Consider the following 22298-nt stretch of genomic DNA (forward strand, 5'->3'; position numbering starts at 1 on the left):
TTTTCACTAAGAGATAGAGGTACGCTCAATTGCCTTCTTTATGTGATAGGATTCTTTGTACAGTGTCATATTTTGTTTTCAAGTCTTGGGGCATAACTTGTTTGCTCAGAATCACATGGATGTTGTGCTGAGACCTGACAAGCATTGGCAAAGCTAGTATGTCTCATCTTTGAGACTACTGTCTCAGTCATTGCATTTTGGTCCTACTGTACAGCACGGGCATTGCTGACTTTAACAGTGATCTGTTGCCATGCTGTATAGCAGTATGGCTAAAAACAATCATAAAAAACTACTAAAGGACTATAATGCCTCAAGCATTAATGCACTTAAAAATACACACACATTAGTCCTGGCTGCATCATAGTGCTTAGTTAAATCACTGTTAGCCACACTGCAAAGCATTGTCGTTGCTGTACAACAGGGCTACAAAACATTGCCAAAGCCAATATTAAACGAGACCTATTGGCTCGGACAATGCCTTTTATTTCTGTTCTGGGACTTTTAATCACATTTATCACATTAAAAATTCAGAGCTACAAGACCTGGCATGCAAATACAACAGGATCTATGAAACTGTTCATGCATGGGCCTGGGAAACTTGGCAGCTGTGTACAAATAAGGGGCAGATCTTCAAGGCACTTGTATTATGGGAGCGTAGAGTTATGGGGCTCTTTTCTGGACTGTGGGAGCAGTGTCTCCAGACGACACTTGCTCAGCATATCACCCTTCCATTAAACTATCTCCACACACTTTCAGGCTGACTGCCACTTGTTATACCACATCACACTCAGCATTCAGTGACCTAAAACAAAAACTTAGGGCCCCCCGTAAGGTGAGGTGAGGGGGGCCGCAACTACCCATTCCCTAACTGCCTTGATGTTTCTTAGTGTTTTATATGTTTGCAGCTGCCCAGCTCAGCCTCCGTTATGCCTCTGCTAGCATTATACTCTCACGATCACTCTCTGCCATCACACCAACACCATGACTCTTATTGCAATCATACCACATTGTACTCACCATCATACTTTTAAAGCCCCACCATCACACTTACTGTCTTCACATTGACACATCACACACACTGCATTCATACGGACACCTGCTAAAAGAACAATTGATGTATGGAAAGCTGAAAAATGCCAAACATTTACTCCAAGACAGAGATCTTGACCTATATCCATCATTGTATTTGCTCACCATGCCATTCCAGTTTGGATCCAGCCATATGCAAATCAGTCTTGACCTTGCTCCCCTGGGAACTGTCCAGCTGGAGCTGCCAGGTCAGGTCCTCCCTGGACTGGAAACAAGCATTTTGGGACCAGTCTCGGGGTATCACCCCTCATTAGCCAGGCTAGCTTGACTCCAGTGGCATGGAGAGCACGGGACCCACGTCTGGGCATGCCCGTCCCATTTATGGTGACAAATGCAGAAGGAACAATTGATGGAGGGAATTTTGAACAATGTCAAACATTCACCCCAGTACAGAGATCTGGGCCTAAGTCTATTGTTTTGTTGCTCATCTTGCCATTCCAGTTTGGACCCAGCCATATGCAAATCAGTCTTGACCCTTCAGGGAGGATGCTACACTCCGTGAGGTTGTTGACAAGAAGGTGGAGGGAGCTCTAAAAACAACTTTTTACTGCATCCAACTAGTTAGTCTCTGTATTCCATTGCTTGTACATGTCTCAGGCCCTTTCAGGCACTGTTTGACTGTTTGCAAAGCGGTTCTCACCATGTTTCAGTATTGGCAATTCTGAAACATATTGGCTAGTCTCTATCAGATGTCTATTTTGATTCCCTTTGGTCAGCAGCCATAGCTGCAGGGGCAGCGATCCAAGGGAACAGACGTCTTTGGATGAGATTTTGGACGTTGAATGGCGCTTTAAAGACCTTTCATCCAAAAATTGCCTTTTCTGGGTTCTAAATTATTCAGAGAAGAGATTAACACTATGGTGCATAAATCGGCAGAAGAGAAGAAGATACTCAGACCATTTAAATTTCTCCTGGGTAAGAAATATTTTCGTGAAAAGTGAGTCCCACAGTCCCAAAGAGACACTAAGCCACCTTTGGTGGTAAATCCTGGCTCCTGCTCTCCAATCAGAAGCCCAGCAGAAAACCAAACGATGGTAGAAGGATGCCTCAAACATTTCTTTCTTCAATAGTCATAGATAGTGCAAGATCTTTGGGTCGTTTTAGTATTTAAAGAGGGGTATCAAATGCAGTTCGAAGAAGTTCCGCTGGCAGCCCATTTCAGATGTACTCCATTACCACGTGATATGTCAAAGAGGGACGCTATGCTGCAAGGAATACAACTTTTATGCAAAGGAGCAATAATGAGTGTTCCTCCAGCTTAAAGAACCCCTGGTTATTAAACATTCTTTTGCTGTTTAAACCGGATGATTCTTTTTGCCTGTTCCTTGACCTAAAAGATCTGAACAACTTCCTCAGAGAGGAGTAATTTCAAATGGTATCAGTCCAGTCTATTGTTCCTCTGCTCTCCAAGAAAGATTTTCTAGTGACTTGAAAGATGCTTACATCCATGTACCCATACATGTCAACAGCCTGAAGTACCTCAGGAACACTGTGAGAAGGGACCATTTGAGTTCCAAGCTCTACCTTTTGGCATTGCGACTTCCTCAAGGGTATTGGCACCTGTAGCAGCTGCAACGCACATATGTGATATTTTTGTGTTTCCACATCTTGATGAATGGTTTTTATGTGCTTCTTTTTCTTTTTTTCAAGAACATCATCAAGTGGAATCAGTGTACAATCTTCTCCAAAACATGGGGCTGATCATCAACCTGAAGAAGTCCAATCCGCTTCCTCAACAACAAGTGACTTTTATATGGGCAGTGTTCGATACACAAGAGTGTTGAGTGGTCCTACCTCACTGGAGAATTTCTACACAGCAGTCAAATCTCTGCAGCTTATTATGAGCCAATCAGTTCCATTCAATACATGGTTTAATGTCCGTGGGTCCATGGGCACGGCTCAATTTGAAACTCATTCTCAATCACCCTACGCACTCATAACAAACAGGCTGGACTACGGAAATACCTTCTACACTGGAATCAACAAATCCCTGCTACGCAAACTCCAGACCATCCAGAACAGTGCTGCCAGACTCGTCCCTGGTATCCCACAACATAATTATTATTAAACAATCTTTATTCGGTAGTAAACACAGACATAAAAGATCCCAAACATTAAAACGAAATAAAGTACATTAAAAAGCATATTTCATTATTCTGCACAACTCTACGATACCATCACAAAAGTCCACTAACTTATACACGACTAAAAGTGCTGTTATCCCCACCAATCTGTAAAGCAATGGGGTAACCCAGTATCCCTCAGAACCTGGGCATATTCGTTATCAAAAACAATTGGTTCTGTCGGGCAAAAAAATTCTTTGCAATATTTGAAATTTCTAAGTGCAAGTAACACATGAACACACCAAAGAGAACAAACAACATATGTTATTCACAAGAAAATGTGTATTATGCTTTATATTTAGACAAGGTTAAAAATTACCACAACAAAACACCAAAAGTCTGTCGGATAGTTTAATTAATAAAACAGGGCATGTGAATGTGATTAAAGTGACATAGTGAATGTGGTGACACAGTGACAAAGTCGGTGTGTTGGACACAGAGGTGACATAATACTGTACATATATTTAATATGAGAGTTTTTTTAGGAAAGCAGCTCCAATTTCAAAGAACAATGTTGCTAGCTTGATAATTGAATTATATAGGTTTGTGCGCTAGCTGGCTTGTTGGAGCATGGATGGAAAGAAAAAACGTAGATGTTTCGACCCTGACAATCAGTATGCGTTAAGGATGTCACAGGCGGTTCTTCATCAGGACAAGGTGATGTGTGGGGGCAGACCCAACGATGATAATACAAAAATAAAGTCAATGGTAGTAGCGCAGCCCCTTCCTTTATAGGTAGAGGGAGGAGACTATTAGGGGGCATTGCTTCGTTTTGCAAGGTAAACGTTGTCATAGGTGTTTAAGAGAGCATTCATTTTGCGGCCATCTACAGAGTGTTCCATATGCCAATCTTCTGCTGCCATGCACTTAGAAGTAGCCCTCGTACTTTGTCCAATTTCTGGGCATAGATGACAATTAAAATCACCTAACAGGATAAGATTACCCTATGGTAAATTGTCCCCTTGTATCTGATCTAAGAGACCGGCTAGCTCCTTTAAACTTTTTAGGCCATATTCCTATTTTTAGCATTATAAAAGTTGACTGTTGTTAACCGTAGCGTTCTAACTATCACCAACTTTAAAGCTTGTGCCACTGCAGAGTTCCAATTCAGTTGTTTCACGGACCTGCAGAGCTCAAGTGTGGTAAATGAATTCGATCCAATTATCATCTTTGAATTTTGAAGCTTATCCTGCCATGTTCCAGGAGATTAGGTTGACCTCTCTCCCTCCCTGAGAGCTAAGTAAAATAACTGATGTTATCTCGTCCCCCTGGTAACCTGACTGACTGTTCTGGCTGGATCGATTTGTGGGGTGGCCTGCATTCTCGCTCTGCTGATCCTCCCTAGGCCTAACCTCCTGTGTTTGAGGGCCTGTTGTTGCCGTATGTACTAAGCTGTATCTCACGACATGAGCACATCACCCAACACCTGCGAGACCTCCACCGGCTCCCGGTCGAGAAGAAACTAACCTTAAAGCTACTAACCCATGCCTACAAATCCCTCCACAACACCGGACCCAAATACCTCAGCGAAAGAGTCTCCTTTTACGTACCCAAAAGAAACCTCTGCTCCGCCGACCTAACCCTAGCAGAAACCCCGCACCCGCAGAACCAGAGCGGGTGGAAGAGCCTTCTCCTACATCACGGCCAAGACCTAGAACGAGCTCCCAGTCAACATCAGACACTCCCCTACTCTGCACACCATCAGGAAGAGTGTGCTTTAAAAATCCCTGATTGATGGATTGATTGAACCATCTTCTACAGCATAGGACAACAGGCATCCAAGGACTTTGATGTCTTAATCCCTGTCAGTCCTCAGATGTTTCAGGATCTCCAATGGTGGTTGTTGGAGGAGAACCTAATGAAGGACATTCCTTTTTACCTGCCCACTCCACTGCTTCTCACTACAGATGCAAGCTTTTGGGGATGGGGAGCAGTTTTCCAACGTCAGGAGGTGAGGGGTCAGTGAATCGAAGAGTAGAGGTCGCACTCTTCCAATTGGAGAGAACTGGTGGCGATTTGGAAGGCCTATCAAACTTTCCACACTCAGTTAGAAGGGACAAATCTATTGGTGATGACAGAGAATATCATGGCCAGATGTTAGCTAAACCAGCAAGGTGGGACAAAGAATTGAAAGCTAAACGAATTGTCAAAGGTAATTTTCTGCTGGGCAGAGAGACATCTCTCATTTTTTTTTTTTTGCAGAGTTTTATAGAGCGCGAACTAGACCCGAACTGAATCAGGTATAAGAGCGCTTTACATATTACCAGTTACGTTACATGAGGACACACATTCATTTTAGGCACGGGGAGATTACGTGATTTGCCCAGAATCACAGGAGGTTTTGGCGTCGTTACCGAGACTCGAACCCAGATCACCAGGTCCGAGGTCGAGCGCCCTAGCCGTTAGGCCAACTCCTCTCCCCTATCCTCTCATCTGTGAAAGCAGTGAAATTCGAGGAGAGCTCAATCATCAGGCGAATGCTCTCAGACGAGGTCTACCACCATCAGTCAAATATCACATTTCACAGTTTCACTTCAATCTAGTCTGTGCTCATTTCAGGAATCCTGAAATCTATCTCTTTGCATCATCATAGAATGCAAAGCATCCACGTTTTTGTTTGGCGATTCCAACCCCTCAGGCTCTGGCAGTAGAGGCATTTTCTTTTCCATGGCCCAAGGCCACTCTGTATTTATTTTCCTTACATTCCTCTTGTTAGAAATGGGGATTTTTGGTTGGCTAAGGCTTGCGCCAAAACCAGGCAGAAACCACCACTCTAGTCAGGGCAAGGAAGTCACCCGCCAAGATTACCCTTGCTCACCACTTTGGTAGCTTAGCACGAGCAGTCAGGCTTAACCCGGAGGCGATGTGTAAAGCGTTAGCGCACGCACCCACCAGCAACAACATCCCAGGCCTCCCCACAAAAGGAACTCCACACAAGGTTATATATAAAAATAGCCTTTGTATTATACCAAACACATTAGATAATAAACACACAATTTGCACTGTGCCACTGGCACGGGCGGATTTTACAGGGGATTATATACATGGGACAGGGCCACATGGACCACTGTCAGGAATAGCACTTGGTAGAAATTAGCAGTTTGTAGAAATAGCACTTTGTAGGAATAGCACTTAGAACATAGAATTTTTGTAGCACCAAATAACAAATGTAGCACCAAATAACAAATGTAGCGCGCAACCAGTAGCCACTGGTAAACGGTAAGTACACCAGGAGTCACGGGTGAGGCTCTCCTCCCCCTACCTCTCCTTCTAGGGTTCCGCCCTCTCCTCCTTCGAGGGGTACCCATAGAACACCACTCTCCCAACCTAGGGTTTAACCCCTCAGGTTGCACCGGGGTCAGAGGCGGGGACTCCCAGCCTCTGCACCCCCTTCCAGAGTTCTGCACCCTCCAGAACACAACTCTCCCACCAGTTCGGGACCTCACTCCCTCAGCAGCAGTGACCGCGGTCAGACCAGCACAAGATGGTGTAGCGAGGTGTTGCACGTCGCGGTGCCCTGCCAGTTGCGGTGCAGGCTACGGCTCGTTGACAGCGTCGAGACGGAGTCGGTGAGCGCAGAGGCTGCGTTGCTCGAGGCGGACGTTGCTCAGTGCGGTGCCTACAGGACACCAGGGTGGTCATGACGGATTCGTCACAGCTCCCTCAACTGGTCTACCACCTGGGATCCAAATTCACCGGACGCACAGGGGTCAGACTCCCTCTGACCCCCTTCCAGAGTTCTGCACCCTCCCAACTGGAGTGGTACCCCTAGAAGACAAACCGGCCAGGACACTGGCTACAGTCGCCCTGCCGTCCAGGACAGGCAAACACCTGAACCTGGCTCCCCAACCTAGGGACGCTACCCTTTGGTTAGATGCCTGGCGTACCAGGACTTCTACAAGTTGAAAACAAAGTCTAAGTCTTTCTCTTCTCCTTCAGCAGCAAGGCAACCACTGCAGGCCAATCCCCCAGGTCAGGGACAGTACTCCTCCATACAGCTTACCCAGTTCCTTCTCTTTAGGCAGAAGTTTCTTCTTGTAATTGCAGGACACTACTTACAGTGTCCCTTACGTCCAGATCTGGAACCACCGGCTACTGGCTCCCCAACCGAGGGACGTACCCTTTGGTCAGATGCCTGGCACACCAGGACTTCCTTGAGGGTGACACACAACTAATGTGTCGTGTAACAAGTCTGCCTGTCATCCAGGACAGAAGTGGCGTCACCATGGTCACTCCCCGGCGACACAACCCTTCTGGCTGTGTCGACCCACTGGTTTTTCCACTGGGGAGCCTATCCCCCTCACACCCCTCCATCTGGACTTCTGCACCCTCCCAACTGGAGTGGTACTGCCAGACACCAGAACTACTGGAACCCTGCTTACAGAGGTTCCACGTTCTCCAGACACTGGGAGATCCTCCTTAAATGGCCTATTAGTACAGCCTAGGCCCGACCTGATGTTCCCTAAAGAAACAATCCAGGCCCTAAGACTGGGTTTCGGGCACCTGGAGACACGCAGTCCCACCCACTCCTTCTCCTCTGAGACATCACGTGAGCCCCTACACCGGGACCTAGCTGAGCTACTCTGAACCTCTTCCATGAAGCTGGGCTGGAAGACACCTCAGCCACTCCTTTTAGAATCACTTCCTCCTCTATGTCTCTCTCTTCACAGAACCTTACCAACTCTAACATACTGTATCTTAGCGAACCACAGAAATCAAAAGCAGGCTCCACTTTTGCGGACGTTCTCGAGAAAAGTTTAACACAAGGAACCCAGGCGTCTGAGCTAAAACAGTAGTACACACCAAAGTACTCAGCAAGCTCCCTATCTCAGAGAACTCACACCCATTTGTTCAGTACAACACACCATTCATCCAAACACACACCCCCAGGCCGGTGAGACAGTATCTACTGTCCCTGAATCTCAACCTGCACCCATCTTACTGAGCACCAGGTACCATACTCTGGGAATGGGACGGGGAACACATGCACTGGACACACTTATGCTGCCACCACTGGCTCCCACCCATCCTGGGGAATCCAGAAAACTCACACTGCACTTAGGGGATGATCTACCCTCCCGAGCTAGTGACACCTAACTCACAGTGCACAAGAAACACATTTCCAAAGAAATGACATTTAGAACAAACTTTAAAAAAAATCCCTTTTCATGTGACTATCTAAAATGCAGAGGGGCAGATTTATGTTGGTAATGCCCCACGTTTGCGTCACGCAACTGCGGCGTAAACGTGGCGCATCCCTACGACCCATTTACAACGTGACGCATCTAGGCAGATGCGTCACGTTGTAAAGCCCTGCGCCACATGTGGGCGTTCCGGCGCAGGGTGGGCATTCCGGGGCAGGTGCGCCTCGCAAAAGTGGCTGAGTGAAATCTATAAGATTTCACTCAGTCACTTTCAGGCCAATGCTGCGTCAAAATGCTGTGCCTGCTTGAAGCAGGCGTAGGTCTTGACGCAGCATTGATCAGATAGGGCACCCCCGAGCCTTGCTGGAGCTGGGTCGCGCTTGCGACGCAACTCCAGCAATGCGCCACCTTTGCGGCACAGATGCGTCACGCATCTGTCCCGTTTTTGCCACATGGTGCGCCGCATTGTAAATGCGGCGCACCATGGGTGGCGGAGCAGCGGCGCAAAATAACTGGCGCATCCCTGGGGATGCGCCAGTTATCATAAACCTGCCCCAGAGTTTTGTAGTGAAGCCAGCCAGCAGAAACCACCACTCTAGTCAGGCCAAGGAAGTCACCTGCCAAGATAACTGCTGCTCACCCCTTTGGTAGCTTGGCACGAGCAGTCAGGCTTATCCCGAAGGCGATGTGTAAAGCGTTTGCGCACGCACCAACCAGCAACAACATCCCAGGCCCCCCCCACAAAAGGAACTCCACACAAGGTTATATATAAAAATTGCCTTTGTATTATACCAAACTCATTAGATAATAAACATACAATTTACACTGTGCCACTGGCACAGGCGGATTTTACAGGGGATTATATACATGGAACAGGGCCACATGGACCACTGTCAGGAATAACACTTGGTAGAAATTAGCACTTTGCAGAAATAGCACTTTGTAGGAATAGCACTTAGAACATAGAATATTTGTAGCACCAAATAACAAATGTAGCACCAAATAACAAATGTAACGCGCAACCAGTAACCACTGGTAAAAGGTAAGTACACCCTAGGCAATCCTAAACACCTTAGGCATATATCACGCAGGGAACCATGAACTCACTAGCATAACCTATACTAGGAAACACAACCTCCTAAGCATAAAAGTACATTTAGAGGTATAGGCAAAAGGCATTACACATGATGCATAAATCACATTAGGTAGGTCATCACATTTGCGCAGAAAATCACAGATCTGACCCCAGGCCAACCTGGCCTCTCAGGGGCTCACAGGCCCAATGTCCAGAATGTCTTGGCTGGCTGCGCAGGCAGCCAAAGAAGAATGCGTAACAGTTCTCAGGGCCCAAACGTAGCAGCTGCCCACTAGGTGCTAGGCAGCCTTGGAACTGAGCCTGGCACTAGCGTGCCTCCTGGCTCTCCTCTGGGCTCTCAAGCTAAACGACAGGGCCCAAGACCACGTGGGAGCCTCGTGGGCTCTGACTCCGAAAATGCCCCACAAGTTGGAGTCCCTTGGGCTCTGAATCCACAGTGCCTGTTGGAGCCTCGTGGGCTCGAGACCAAGTATGGGGCCACACTGGGGGAGCGGCCCTCTGCCAACCGGGGCCAGTCTACCCCTCCAGAAACTGCCTCCAAAAACGCAGCTAGCACCACTGAGGGAAAGGGGGGCGAGCAACGGCAATGTGCCCCGACGCCCCTCCTCTTCACACAGGGACACAGGGGCCACATTTAACTGCAGTCCAGACCCGGTGCCTTGATCACGCACCAACAGGACACACCCGGAGCCCCCCCCCAGCCCGCCTTCACTCACCGGGCGGCTGGTTCCTGGCGAGGGCTCCTCCTCTTTGGGCGGCAGTAGCGCTTGGTGGGGCTTTCTCTCCTCATGGGAGCCCCGCCTTCTCAATGCGCCCGCTTCGCCCGGTCTTCGCCCGGTCTTCGCCCGGTCCCCCATCTCGGGAACGGGACTTCGTGTGTGGAGCTTTCGTGGCTCCGGGGCAGCAGTCTCTTCTTCCGGCCGAGCGCTGGCCAATCCCTGCGCGGCGGCGGTTGGGACTTCCTTTGAAAACCGGAAGTCCCACCCATCGTCAGGCACTACGGTGCCTGACTTCCTGTTTGCGGTGCGAGGGCCGTGGCGGTGACTTCTCGGGGACAATAACGAGGGGTGGGCACCCTCGAAATTAAAAATAAATGTAGAGGCAGGGTGCGCACCTGCCAAATGAACATAAAACGAGGGCATAACGTAGGGTGAGCACCTGCTTGCAAATCTCAGAATAAGCGGGGTGGGCACCCGCAATTGCGGCAAATTCGGGGGGAATCCCTACACCGGGGATTCCCTCAGGGTGAAGGGCAGCTCAGCGCTGCCAGGCGACATTTTAAAAATAAGATACAGCGCCTACAGGCTGCCAGAGGTGCTGGAAAGAAAGATGAAGCCAAAAAGTGTTCCAGCAACAAAGTCCTCATAGGTGAGAGGGCAGGAGGGTCCCAGGAAGAAGTCCTCCAGCAATCCAGGAGCTGGGCAGGGCTCAGGGAGGCAAGCCTTCCCCTGGGCCCCAACAGCAGCACGCCCCTGGTAGATTCAAGTCAGGAAACAAGAACATTTTACATGTGGTCACAGCCTCTTTTTATACACACAAATCCTTTGTCTGAGGCTGCAGGGTTAAGGGAAAACCAGACACAGCTGGTTTTGGAGCACTCTGTTGTGCTCAGCCCCTCTCCCCATTCAGAGGACAGGCTAGGGTCATCAGTTGCACCACAGGGGGCGGAGCCAGCATTCTCAGTGGTTCTATATTTAATTATATTTTTAAATATCTTATGCTACTAACACTACAACTATACTGGCACCTGTTTTCATATATTATTACCCTACAGGATGTTGCAGTGAGTTGAACGCTTACCACTTACTACATCATGTCATGAGCTCGAATCTTAGCAAGGCTGACTCAACCTTCGATCCTCGTTGGTGCAATAACCTGTCTAACAGAATTGTGTGTTACTTACAGCACCCATTAGCGTCAGAAATGCTGTATGAATTTCTATAATATAGGTAATAATGATAGGTGCCGAACACAGGCGTCAAATACCACCTGTGGTACCGCTACAAAGGCCTCCATGCACAACATGCAGTGCTTATTAACACCAAGAGTTGCTTTGCCTCAGTGGTGGACCCTGGCAGCTGGCTAGTGCTAGGCTCCCTGGCGAGCATGCTGCTGGTTTGGGTAAGCTCCCCACTATAGGAACTATCGACCTTCATGGCTGATCGGGCCAAGCCTTACATGTTCATTACAGCAGAGTTTAGCAACAGATCTTGGAGGGTCTTTGTTTTTCACTTGGGTGGGTTGAAGCAGAAGTGTTCCTTTCATCCCCTCTGTTGTCACCATCTGCTTTGAGTTCTGCACAGTCTGTTATCACAAGGCAAATGTAACTAGTCCATGGGGTTTGTGTACAAGGTAACACTCCCTTTTCACAGCTCAGGAGTGTGCTGTATTTTCACCAGAACTGCCCTTACCTCTAGAAGGACCGTCTTTCACTGGCATCAGGTATCTCACTCCCAACTCACTCACACACCAATGCATTACTGTTAGACTTGTCATCTTTAGGGTGGTCTTTCCCCAGACTTTTTGCCTATTAGCTCCCATGTTTGCTGATTCTTTTTGTTGGCCTTAGGACTCTAAGCACTTTACCACTGCTAACCGGTGCTAAAGTTCATGTGCTTCTCTCTTAAAACATTATGACATTGGTGTATACCTGCTTAGCATATTTTTTGTACTGGCCCAGTATGGACAGGGATACACTTCGCTACCAACCATCCCAATGCAGACACATCCCTGATATCCTGGATGACCAATGGAGAATCCACCAAACCCGGACTTCCCCCCGACATCCCTCCCAGCCCACCTACAGTTGAGCTATCATGCAAAGCGCCCCATGACTGGCCATCTACCCAGATCCTTGACTGGCCTCTAACACTATCGATACTCTCCCCGCTCATCCAAGCTCACCACTCTTCAACCATACCCCGGTTACAAGCATCAGCCCCTATTATGCTATCACCCCCCAAGTCCATCCCCCACACTCATACTGACCCACCAACAATCCTCCCTGATCAACTAACCCCATTGGAACCTAATAACAATATCCACATGCAACCAAAGAACGTTAACCATCTGCCTTGCCCAACTCAAGGACGAAATGCAAAACCTATCAACCATCACCAAAGAACTCCTAAACTCACACAGAGCCACTAGTGCCACTGTGAACCGAAATAACTACCAAACTAGCAGATACATTACCAAGAATTCACATCCTGAGTACTCTAGACTGAGTAAGATACCTTCCCCCAATGACCCGTCTCGTCCTAGGAGGGTCATTGCTGAACTATCTGGCAATGACATATATGACCTCCTCATATCCTATGGCAGTCCTACAGACAACAGTAAGTCTCAATGTGGCATTATCCAAACCATTCAAACCAACCTTGACAAAGAACCTACTCACAACTACAGATCTATAAATAGAGAAATCTTCACAAATATCAACATAATGCAGACCGCTCGCACCCATTCAACTCGCAAGCTGAAGTGTGAACTCATCAACTGCAGATCTGCTGGCAAACATGCTCCTGACATTTACGATCTCATACTCTCGAATGATCTGGACATTATCTTCCTTACCGAAACATGGATAAATAGTTCCTCCTCACCCATCCTAGATCTACTGCTCCCTCCTAGTCATGATATAAACTGCATCGACAGAACCAACAATCTCAGTCACTCAAGCAGACTCCATCTCTTTATCCTCCTGTGAATACCTTTGTATCAACATCTCAGATGTCAAGTGCCTCACCAGCAAACTTCACATAATATACCATCCCCCGGGTGATAATATGTCGCTCATCGATAAGTTAATGGAAGTCATTGCATCCAATGACAACTCACAAGTGCTGCAGATTTTTCTGGGAGACTTCAATTTCCATTGGAACAACACAGGAGATCATGCTGTAAGCTTCCTTAAATCCTTTCTGTCAGATCAAGACCTGTCCCAATTCTGTGACAATCCAACCCACAACAAGGGAGAGACATTAGACCTCATCATAGCGAAAACAAACATTGTCTTACTAGAATCCATTATCACATGTGACTGGATTGACCAGTACAGCATCTTCTTCTCCATCAATATCGAGGTAATTCCAAAAAGATGCCAACCTACAAAAACAAAACGAAGGAAAAGGAATATCCAAAATATTAACCCTATCGCCCTGGTAAACCCTTGCATATCTGCCCTGATCCCCAGAACTGGCATGGTTGACGTCCATGACCTCACAGACATTTTACAATGCTACTATGCTTGAAATTATTGACTCTACAGGGCCCCTTCAAGAAAAAAACGTTAATGAGAACCTGAACTCTGATCGGCGCAAGCTAAGATCAGCTGAGCAATTATGGAAATCAGCACCCTCCACTGATCACCTATATCACCTTAGAGCGCTGGGGAATACATACAACAGTAAAATCCTAAAGGCTAAGGCAGACTTCTTTAAAACCCAGCTGAGCCAAGCCATTAACCGTCCCCTAAAACATTTTGAAATCGTCAAACGACACTCCAAATGGATCTCAACAACTACCGCCCTATAGCCAACATCCCCACTCTGGCGAAATGGCTGGAAAAATGTGTACAAATTAAATTATGCAGCCACATCGAGAACTACAACCTCCTAGACAAAAACCCTTCTGGTTTCCGTCAAGATCACAGCAGTGAATCAGCACTCATCCACATAATGGATGACATACTGAAAATGTTAGACCATAACAAATCATGTCTTTTGATACTTCTTGATCTATCCTCCGGTTTCAACCGGTTAAGCATGACAACCTACTGTCCCTACTCAACAAAGGATGGGCCTAACTGGCCCAGTGTTACAATGGTTCACCTCCTTCCTAAATAATAGAACCCAAAGAATCAAGATGAAGCAATCACTTACTCAACCCTCCATGGTCATCAGGGCTCAGCACTATCACCCATTTTTTAAAATCTACTCATGGAACCCCTGGCAAACGCGCTGAACTCTACTAACATTCTATATCACCCGTATGCGGATAACAAACAAGTGTATATGAAAATATCCTCTCCAGATGACTTCATCTCCATCAATGCTATTCTAAATAACACTCAAAGTTGGCTCACTGGCAACCACCTCATGCTGAACACAAAAAAACTGAATTCCTTCTCATCTCACCCCCCCAATCATACACCCAAGATAGACGTATGGCTGAAGCATCTAACTGCCTTTGACTGTGCTCACCTCATCATTGACTCTGCAAAATCCTTTGGAGTCACCCTAGACAAACACTTAAATACGCAGGCGCAAATCAATAATGCCACCAAGTTAGCTAACCATCAGATGAGTACTCTAAGGAAACTTAAATCCTTCATCCCACAGACTGACTTAAAAATGGCGGTACAAGCCCTAGTGTTACCAAGATTGGACTATGGAAGCACCACTCTATGCAGTCTTCCCAAATACAAGCTGGCCCCGTCGAGGGCATCACTTAACGCTGCAGCCAGACTGGTCTCTGGAACTAAAAGAAATAGCCACATTTCTCCGACCTTAAAAGTTCTGAACCGGCTACCATACGAAGCTAGAATTCAACTAAAGATCGCCTGCATGACCCATAAAGCCCCACATAGCAATACCCCCAGTTACTTAGCACGAAAGCTAGAGTGGTCGGGAGGATGCAGACAATCACGAAGTGCGAGTTCACTACTACTAAAACCACAATCTTTCCACAAAAGAGAACTGGTTGCAGAGCATTTTCAGATATCGCTCCGAAGATTTGGAAATCCTTACCTCCAGATGTATGCAGAATCTCTTCCTTTACCTCCTTCAGAAAAGAAGTAAAAACGGCTTCTAATGAACAAATTCGCATCCTAAGACTTTAATTCTTTGATGACTATTAGCCACCTATGCTATCCAAAATACCACTGTCTACCTCTTTTGTATTGAATGAAGATTTGCGAATGTATGTATATATTACCCCAATCATCTATTGTCTATAAACAGTGTATTGTAAAGCGCTCTGATACCCTCGTGGGTCATGTTCGAACTATATAAAACTTTATAAACAAAATAAGTTTACCATATACCCAGGGCCTATACTTCAAATGCTACTTACTAGTGGGCTGCAGCACTGATTGTGTCACCCGAAGAAGTAGCCTTTCAAACAAGTCTCAAACATGCCACTGCAGTGCCAGTGTGTGTAGTTTACAGCTACTTCGACATGGCATTTAAAACTACTTGCCAGGCCTTAAACTTTTTTACATATAAGGCCCCCCTAAGGCAGGCCCTAAGTAACCCTAAGGACATGTAAGTAAAAGGTAGGACATTTACTTTTTACAGCCTATTTCATTTTTCGCTACTGTGAGGACTACACCTCTTGTAGGCTAGGATTGGGAATTTCTTAATACACTTTTAAGCTATCATTCCTGATCAGAGAGGAGAGCATTTTCATGTTTCATAGCTTTGGAATGGCAATAATAAATTCTACTTATTTGTGAAGTTATTTTTAACATTACTGTTTTAGAAATGCAACATTTCACTGCTCTTACTGCTCTATGTGCCTGAAGCCTGTCTCCAATACGCGTCTGGGGTGGGTGACAGCTAGAAATTGTGCATTCCCTCTCCTCGAGACAGCCATAAATAAAACAAGGTGTGGCTCCTCTGCATTGGGTGAATTCATCTGCATTCGGATGGGTCTTCCTAGGCAGGAAGGAATGGGAGAGGCTGACACCTACACTTCCATATGTAGTGTCCTGTCCACATACAAAGCACTGATTTACACCCCACAGATAGCCTGGCAGACAGGACTGGGTTGAAAGGGATTCTTGTGCACTTCCGAAAGCTGCTTTGAAGTCACCCCCTACACCAAAGGCTCTTTTGGGTGTTAGTACTGGGTCATTGACCCCTGAGATCAGACATTTCTGGATCTTGAACTGAACCTCTGTCAGACGGACTTCTGTGTTGCTTAAAGGACTCAACTGGACTGCCTTGCTGGAAGGACTGCTTTTTGGCTTGTTTGCCCAGCTGCCTGCTATTCCCTGACCCTGCTGAAGAACAGCTGTACTCTGCTATCCCTCCAACTAATCTCCAAGGGCTTGCAGACTGTTTTCTGAAGTTTCAGGGACACAAATGACTTACTACAATTCTGCTGGTGATGCTGGACTCTGCCTTCTGGGAGTCCTACCCTTGCTTTGGGTACCCTCTCCATGACCTGGGCCTCAGAAGCCGGCTCTTGCAGCTTTTTCCACATTGCCGTAACAGTGACATTGAGCCGATCAGAACCGTCGCATCACCTTCAATGCTGAAGCAGCGGCCACCTGACAACAGCAATTCTACAGCTTGTGGGGCTCAATGCCAATGGACAGCGTGGCTCAACACCAACACAGCGCCAGCATTGCAAAGGGATTCAACACCAAATCTTCCATCAATGGCGCAGATTGGCACCAACTCACGCCTCCATCCCAGGATCCACGACGATGCAGCACCTCCTCGACTCGAGCTTTCCATGTTGACACTTTGCTCCATTAAAGGTACTTTGTTAGTGGGAACTTTGGATATACTCCGGTCTAGCGCAACCGCAAGTAACCATTTAGCTCTAGTGACTTCTAAGCACTGTTTTTGCATTTAATCTTCAAAAATTCATATATTGACTTCTACAAAATGGATTTTTGTTGTTTTGGTCTTACTTTGCTTGGATAAATATTCATCTTTTTTTTAAATCTGTGTAGAGTCTTTTTGTGGTGTATTTATTATGTTACTATGTGTTTGTGTGTGTGCATACCTCCACCAACCAGGAATCCCATTTCTAACAATTACCTACTGCCTGTGTGTGAAAGTCAACCTGCCCACATATGGTCCATGGCTGTATTTTTATTCCATGTGCAGACTATTTTTGCCTTTCTATGAAAATAGTTATGTGTAAATGCTACGTGTGCATGCTTCAGAGTTGTAGGTGGTTTTGTGTGTGTGTGTCTATGCATGGTTGCCTGTATTTTGTGTCTGTGTGTTTTTGCTGTATAGAAGGGCCAGCCTTATTGAATTTGACAGTGGCTGTTAGCTATAGTGCCAAGAGTCGTTTTTAGTTAATAAAATAAATACATTTAATAAATAAATGAATAAAAACAAAGAGGTCATATGTTTGTCTATGAAAGTACACAATTACACACAGGCGGGTTGCTTTTTATTTCACATACCTGAACATGGCAATCAGAAGGTTCATGAGGAGGACATTGGTGACCAATAGGAATATCACCAATAAAAGAATAACAAGCCAGTTGGCATATATGTTGGGACATGATGGGACGTCCTCCAGCAGAATCTTGAATGGGTTGGTCGTGCAGTTAGTATATTGCATACGAGACGCTAAAAGACACAATACAATTAAAAGAGGCTGAATTCTATGTGGATTTTCTTTTGCCAAACTAACCGAGATGTGAAAAGACAATTTCAGATATCCAACTGATTAGCTCAAGACCATCCTGTCTTCATACTAAACAGGCTGCACTCTTTAAGCTCAGACTGCAGTCAGAACCTGTTTTTCCTGACACAATTGTGCTTGCCCCATAAGGAGCAACTACTTTATTGATAGCACCAGCAGTGCTTAATTTGAGCAGGTGGTTGTAGGTGAGGCCGGTCCAGAGCAAGAGAGAGAACAACACAAATGTTTAATGGAAGAGGAAGAGAAACTGTGAAAAACAGTGACAAAGGAAGAAAGCAGGGATGAAAAAGAACCAGCAAGAGTGAAATAAAGGTGCAGAAAGTGTATGGTCTGTTACGAAACCGTCATGAGTGGATTCAAGACTACGCATCTTGTGTATACTGCAATCCCGACATTCGTCAGCATCTGCTTGAGGCTTCTGACAAAACAAGCACTGGTAAAACCAATCCGTTTTTGCTATGCAAGATCTATTGGCGTTGTCAATGTTCTTTAGGCATGCTGTGCAATAATGACTTAAAGTAAATAAAAACAAAGTGCTGTGGTGGGGCCAGCATTTACTGCATCATAGTGCCTTTTTTGTTTACTTGAAGCCATGTTGCATAGCAGCCTGCACTGCTGTGCAACATCTGTAAAAGACATCTAAAAAGTCAAATAGCTCTGCGAGAGCAGAAAGCGACAACTGACAGTACCGGGGAGTGGGGTTTATGTGGGAACACCAACAATGGACAGTGGGAGGAGGAAAGGTGGGGAAAGCTACACGGGGCAGCAGGGGAAGGGCAGTACATGCATTTCAGACACATGTAGTACTTTTCAAGAGTGCATGTCCAAAACTTTAAAAAAGTACCTGCAGGAGCCTGTGGCAGGTGGAAAGACACTTGCCACAGACAGGAAACTGTAGTTGGTCTATAATGCTTCAGAGCAGGGTCTAAATCTTGAAACCCAAAAGGAAGCAGCAAGCCCAGGAAGCCGCTGACCAATAAGAAGCAAGGAAACAAGATCAACGTGCATGCCAGCCAATGCTTAGTCATAAAAAGTACGAGGCAGGCTCTAAGCCCCTTTTAAGTTTTTTGTTTGTTTACAAGGGATTTCGCAACAACAGCGCATGTGCTGCATGCACTGTTCAGAAGAAACCTAAACACTGTACACCAACAGTTATCGTTTTTCATATTAAGCACTGAGCTTTAGTAAATGAAATGAGCTCCCGTTTCCACAACAACCGATGTAAATTTTCTAAATAAGTATTATACAAAACTTTGACACTTACAGTACTACACAGCAGGTGCTCCTATCTCTGAGCCACTGTAATTGTACTCGCCCCTTCTTGTTTCTTATGTTTGCCAACATTTATTCCTCTTGTCACATTTAAAGTTAAAAGCATGAAGATAACAGAATGACCCACAGAGATAGTTGGAGGTGCTCAAGGCTTCACCAATGGCACTGCCCACTTTCACTACTGGTGCCACTCTACCTGCAAGTCAACACCTAAGGACTTTGGTGGTGTCACTACGCACGCCCGGCAAGCTGTTCGGCTGGAGGAGGTGATACCAAGGGTGTGTGTCCAGAGGGAGGCTTTAATTGTTTTCTCAGACTTGAATTTTATGCTGCTAGGTTAAAGAACAGATCGTATCTTTACATAACTGACAAGCAGTACTGACTTATGAAAGTGGTCAGACGCAATACCTGGTCCACATTACATAAAGTGAGCGAAACCAACAAGCTCTACTTCCTCAAAGGACGTTCGGGTGGGCTGGCGGGTTTTCCCCAAATTGTTTTTGAATAAATTATATTCAGATAGTCTTTCTTCCAGCAAATGTTTTACATAAGTTTGCTAAAAAGGCTTTATGTCTGAAAGGGACAGCAAACCCCTGTTCAGGCACGATTCAGTGTTTTACCAAGAAAGAGGTTTACAACAATATTGTACCCCTGATGCAAAATGGAGCTCCGTGTGGCCTCCTCAAAGGTATGAAGCACTACACTAATGCTACAACATAATAGATTTTTAGGTAAGGTGCACTCTCAAAATGTAACCGATTTTTGATATACCCCAGGGGAATGAACATAATCTCTCCTGGAAAGGCGCCTGTTCAACTCTGATCAAAAGTGAAACTACAGTGACCACCTTAGGGTAGTTTTTTTATCCAAGCATATTTTATTCCATTTTACATACATAAGGATTGCATTTAGATACAGGATATATCTTACACTGTGGCTTATCCAGAAGAGCTGCATGTATTATAATGCCATTTAGAAGATGAGTGTAGTGTGTTCATCAACAAGTTGTATTCAGCATACAATGCAATGGAAAGTATAAACAGTAAAACAGTAACCATTTCCCAAACAGCTTCTTACCCACCCAACCCTGCCTCCAAGGTAGTCTAGCCTAAAACACACAGGCATGTAATTTATCGTTAGAGAAGTGTGAAGTGTCCTATTGCAGTATACACTTATGTAGTCAGTTGTTAACGAATTCTTCAAAGGTTGTCGGAATCGCAAACGCCAGAGCGTAAGGGTTGAGGAATCTGCTACTATATGTCGGTCATGAGTCAGAGTCATCTAATTGTGCCTTAAATCATTCCAGCAAAGTGACCAGTGCTTTTCTCTGGTAGGTTAAGGAACATTTAATTCTGCGAAGCTAGTGTGAAAAGGTGTAAATGTTGTGGCCTTTTACCTGTAATATTTCAGCTCTTATCACCCACCTCCCCAGCAGTAATCACCCCAGATTCAACCGACCAGCATATCTATAAATGAGGTATTAGTGTCCTTTATAACAAACAATTGTGGGTATTGAGTTCTCTTTACATCACTGTAAAGTTAATACAAGGAGAGAAATAGTGAACACATAAACAGTATATTAAAGTTTTCTGTACATCGTCTCGATTTACATTTATGTCCGGTAAGAACCACCAGCCGCAGCTCTGACCTGCCATGTTGTCATTAGTGACCTTGTGCTCTTTGCTTACCTGGCCTCAGTGCCATCATAGTAAACATGAGACATAGAGTAATGTAAGGAATTGGATTATTAATTGGGGTGGGTGACTATCCACCTGAAGGAATAATCACAACCCTTGTAGGATGAAGCCTTAATGTCACTAAATTAACCTCAGCTCAACTCCCTTGTAGCTGTAGCCAGAGCAGACAGGCTTAACTTAGAGCAATGTGTAAAATATTTATGGTCTACCAAACCAGTAATAAAGTCGAAATGCAAACCAATAAAAAAAAAACTAAATTAGAAAAATAAAGTGAAACTTAATAAACAAAATGACAACAAAGTGAACAAAATCCAAAAATGGGAACTAACGAGATTCATTTTGTAAGTTTTAAGTATGAATAGTGCAATGAAGCACAAAGTGCCAGTAAAAGTATATGGCTGCACTAGACCGGGACCTAGGCACAATTTGACACTGGCCACAATGGAGCAGTTTGGAAACACCAACCAGGTTCATCCTGGTCACAGATTTTACCTTCTGACTTTGGTCCTTTAAGTCCCAACCCACCAGAGGAATACACTTCTAAAGCCTCCTAGGACCTCAGCAAAGGCACTTAAAAACTCACAGGGTGTCAAGCAGAGCCCAACGGCAGGATCTAGTCGAGGTCCAAGTGCCACTGATCAGCTGGGCAGTTGCTGAAAACTGCCTTTTGTAGCTTGTTGTATCCCTGTAGCTTTAACAGGCGCCCACTTACTAGTCATAGGTTCAAAATGAAGCAGATCCAGTCCTTTAGGACTCCTCTCAGGTGACAGACAGCAGGTGCAGCCCTCTTCTGTTCTTCCACGGATCTGAGCGTGAACTTAAGTGGGTGCTTGGAGGTGCCACAGTTATGCCTAGCACTAGCGGATGTATGACGTTACAACGCATGCTTTTACCACGCATGCTGTTACAACGCGGTTTTTACATCGCATACCATTACAACGCATAGCGCTTTTGGGTGATGGATAGTGAATAGTTTAATTTACTATTCCAGCTCCAGTCCCCGTGGACACTAGGGAAGGTTATTGGATAGTAAATTAACCTATTCCCTATCCTAGAGCGCCCCCCAGCGCAATGCGTTGTAATAGTTTGCGTAGTAATGACCGCGTTGTAATGGTAGTGCGTTGTAAAAGTTTCGTTGTAAGTGATGTTTCCCGCACTAGCTAGTGGGTGGGAATGAGTCTGGGGCATGCCCTTACCAATGGGATAAATGTTACCGGATCAGTCCTACCCACTTTGGGCATTTTCAAGAAGGAGAAACTCTTCAGCCACAAGAAAGTTGGGTTCTGATTGCTGGTGGTGTTTGTGGACAGTATACTATGGCAGTGCTAGTGTCCCTTCACATCTTACAATAAAATCCATTTTGGGGAAGCCACAGTACACAGAATAAACCTTGAGACAGACATCTGATACAACAAAAGTAGAGCTTTCAATCAACCAGACTGTGGATACATAGGAATTGTTTAGGCATCTGGTGTGCCTT

General features: G+C 45.6%; 1 protein-coding gene across 1 annotated transcript in view; it reads right to left on the bottom strand.

The window, feature by feature from the left end:
* The window catches only part of TRPM5 (transient receptor potential cation channel subfamily M member 5), a 549888-nt gene that overhangs the window by 226422 nt on the left and 301168 nt on the right, over window positions 1–22298 (bottom strand). The window contains exon 19 of the mRNA XM_078683456.1: window positions 17605–17773. Within this exon, the coding sequence (XP_078539582.1) occupies window positions 17605–17773 (169 nt within the window). The remainder of the gene's footprint in view (window positions 1–17604; window positions 17774–22298) is intronic.

The sequence above is a fragment of the Lissotriton helveticus genome, chromosome 3_1, assembly GCF_964261635.1.
Source record: "Lissotriton helveticus chromosome 3_1, aLisHel1.1, whole genome shotgun sequence".
Lineage (NCBI taxonomy): Eukaryota > Metazoa > Chordata > Amphibia > Caudata > Salamandridae > Lissotriton > Lissotriton helveticus.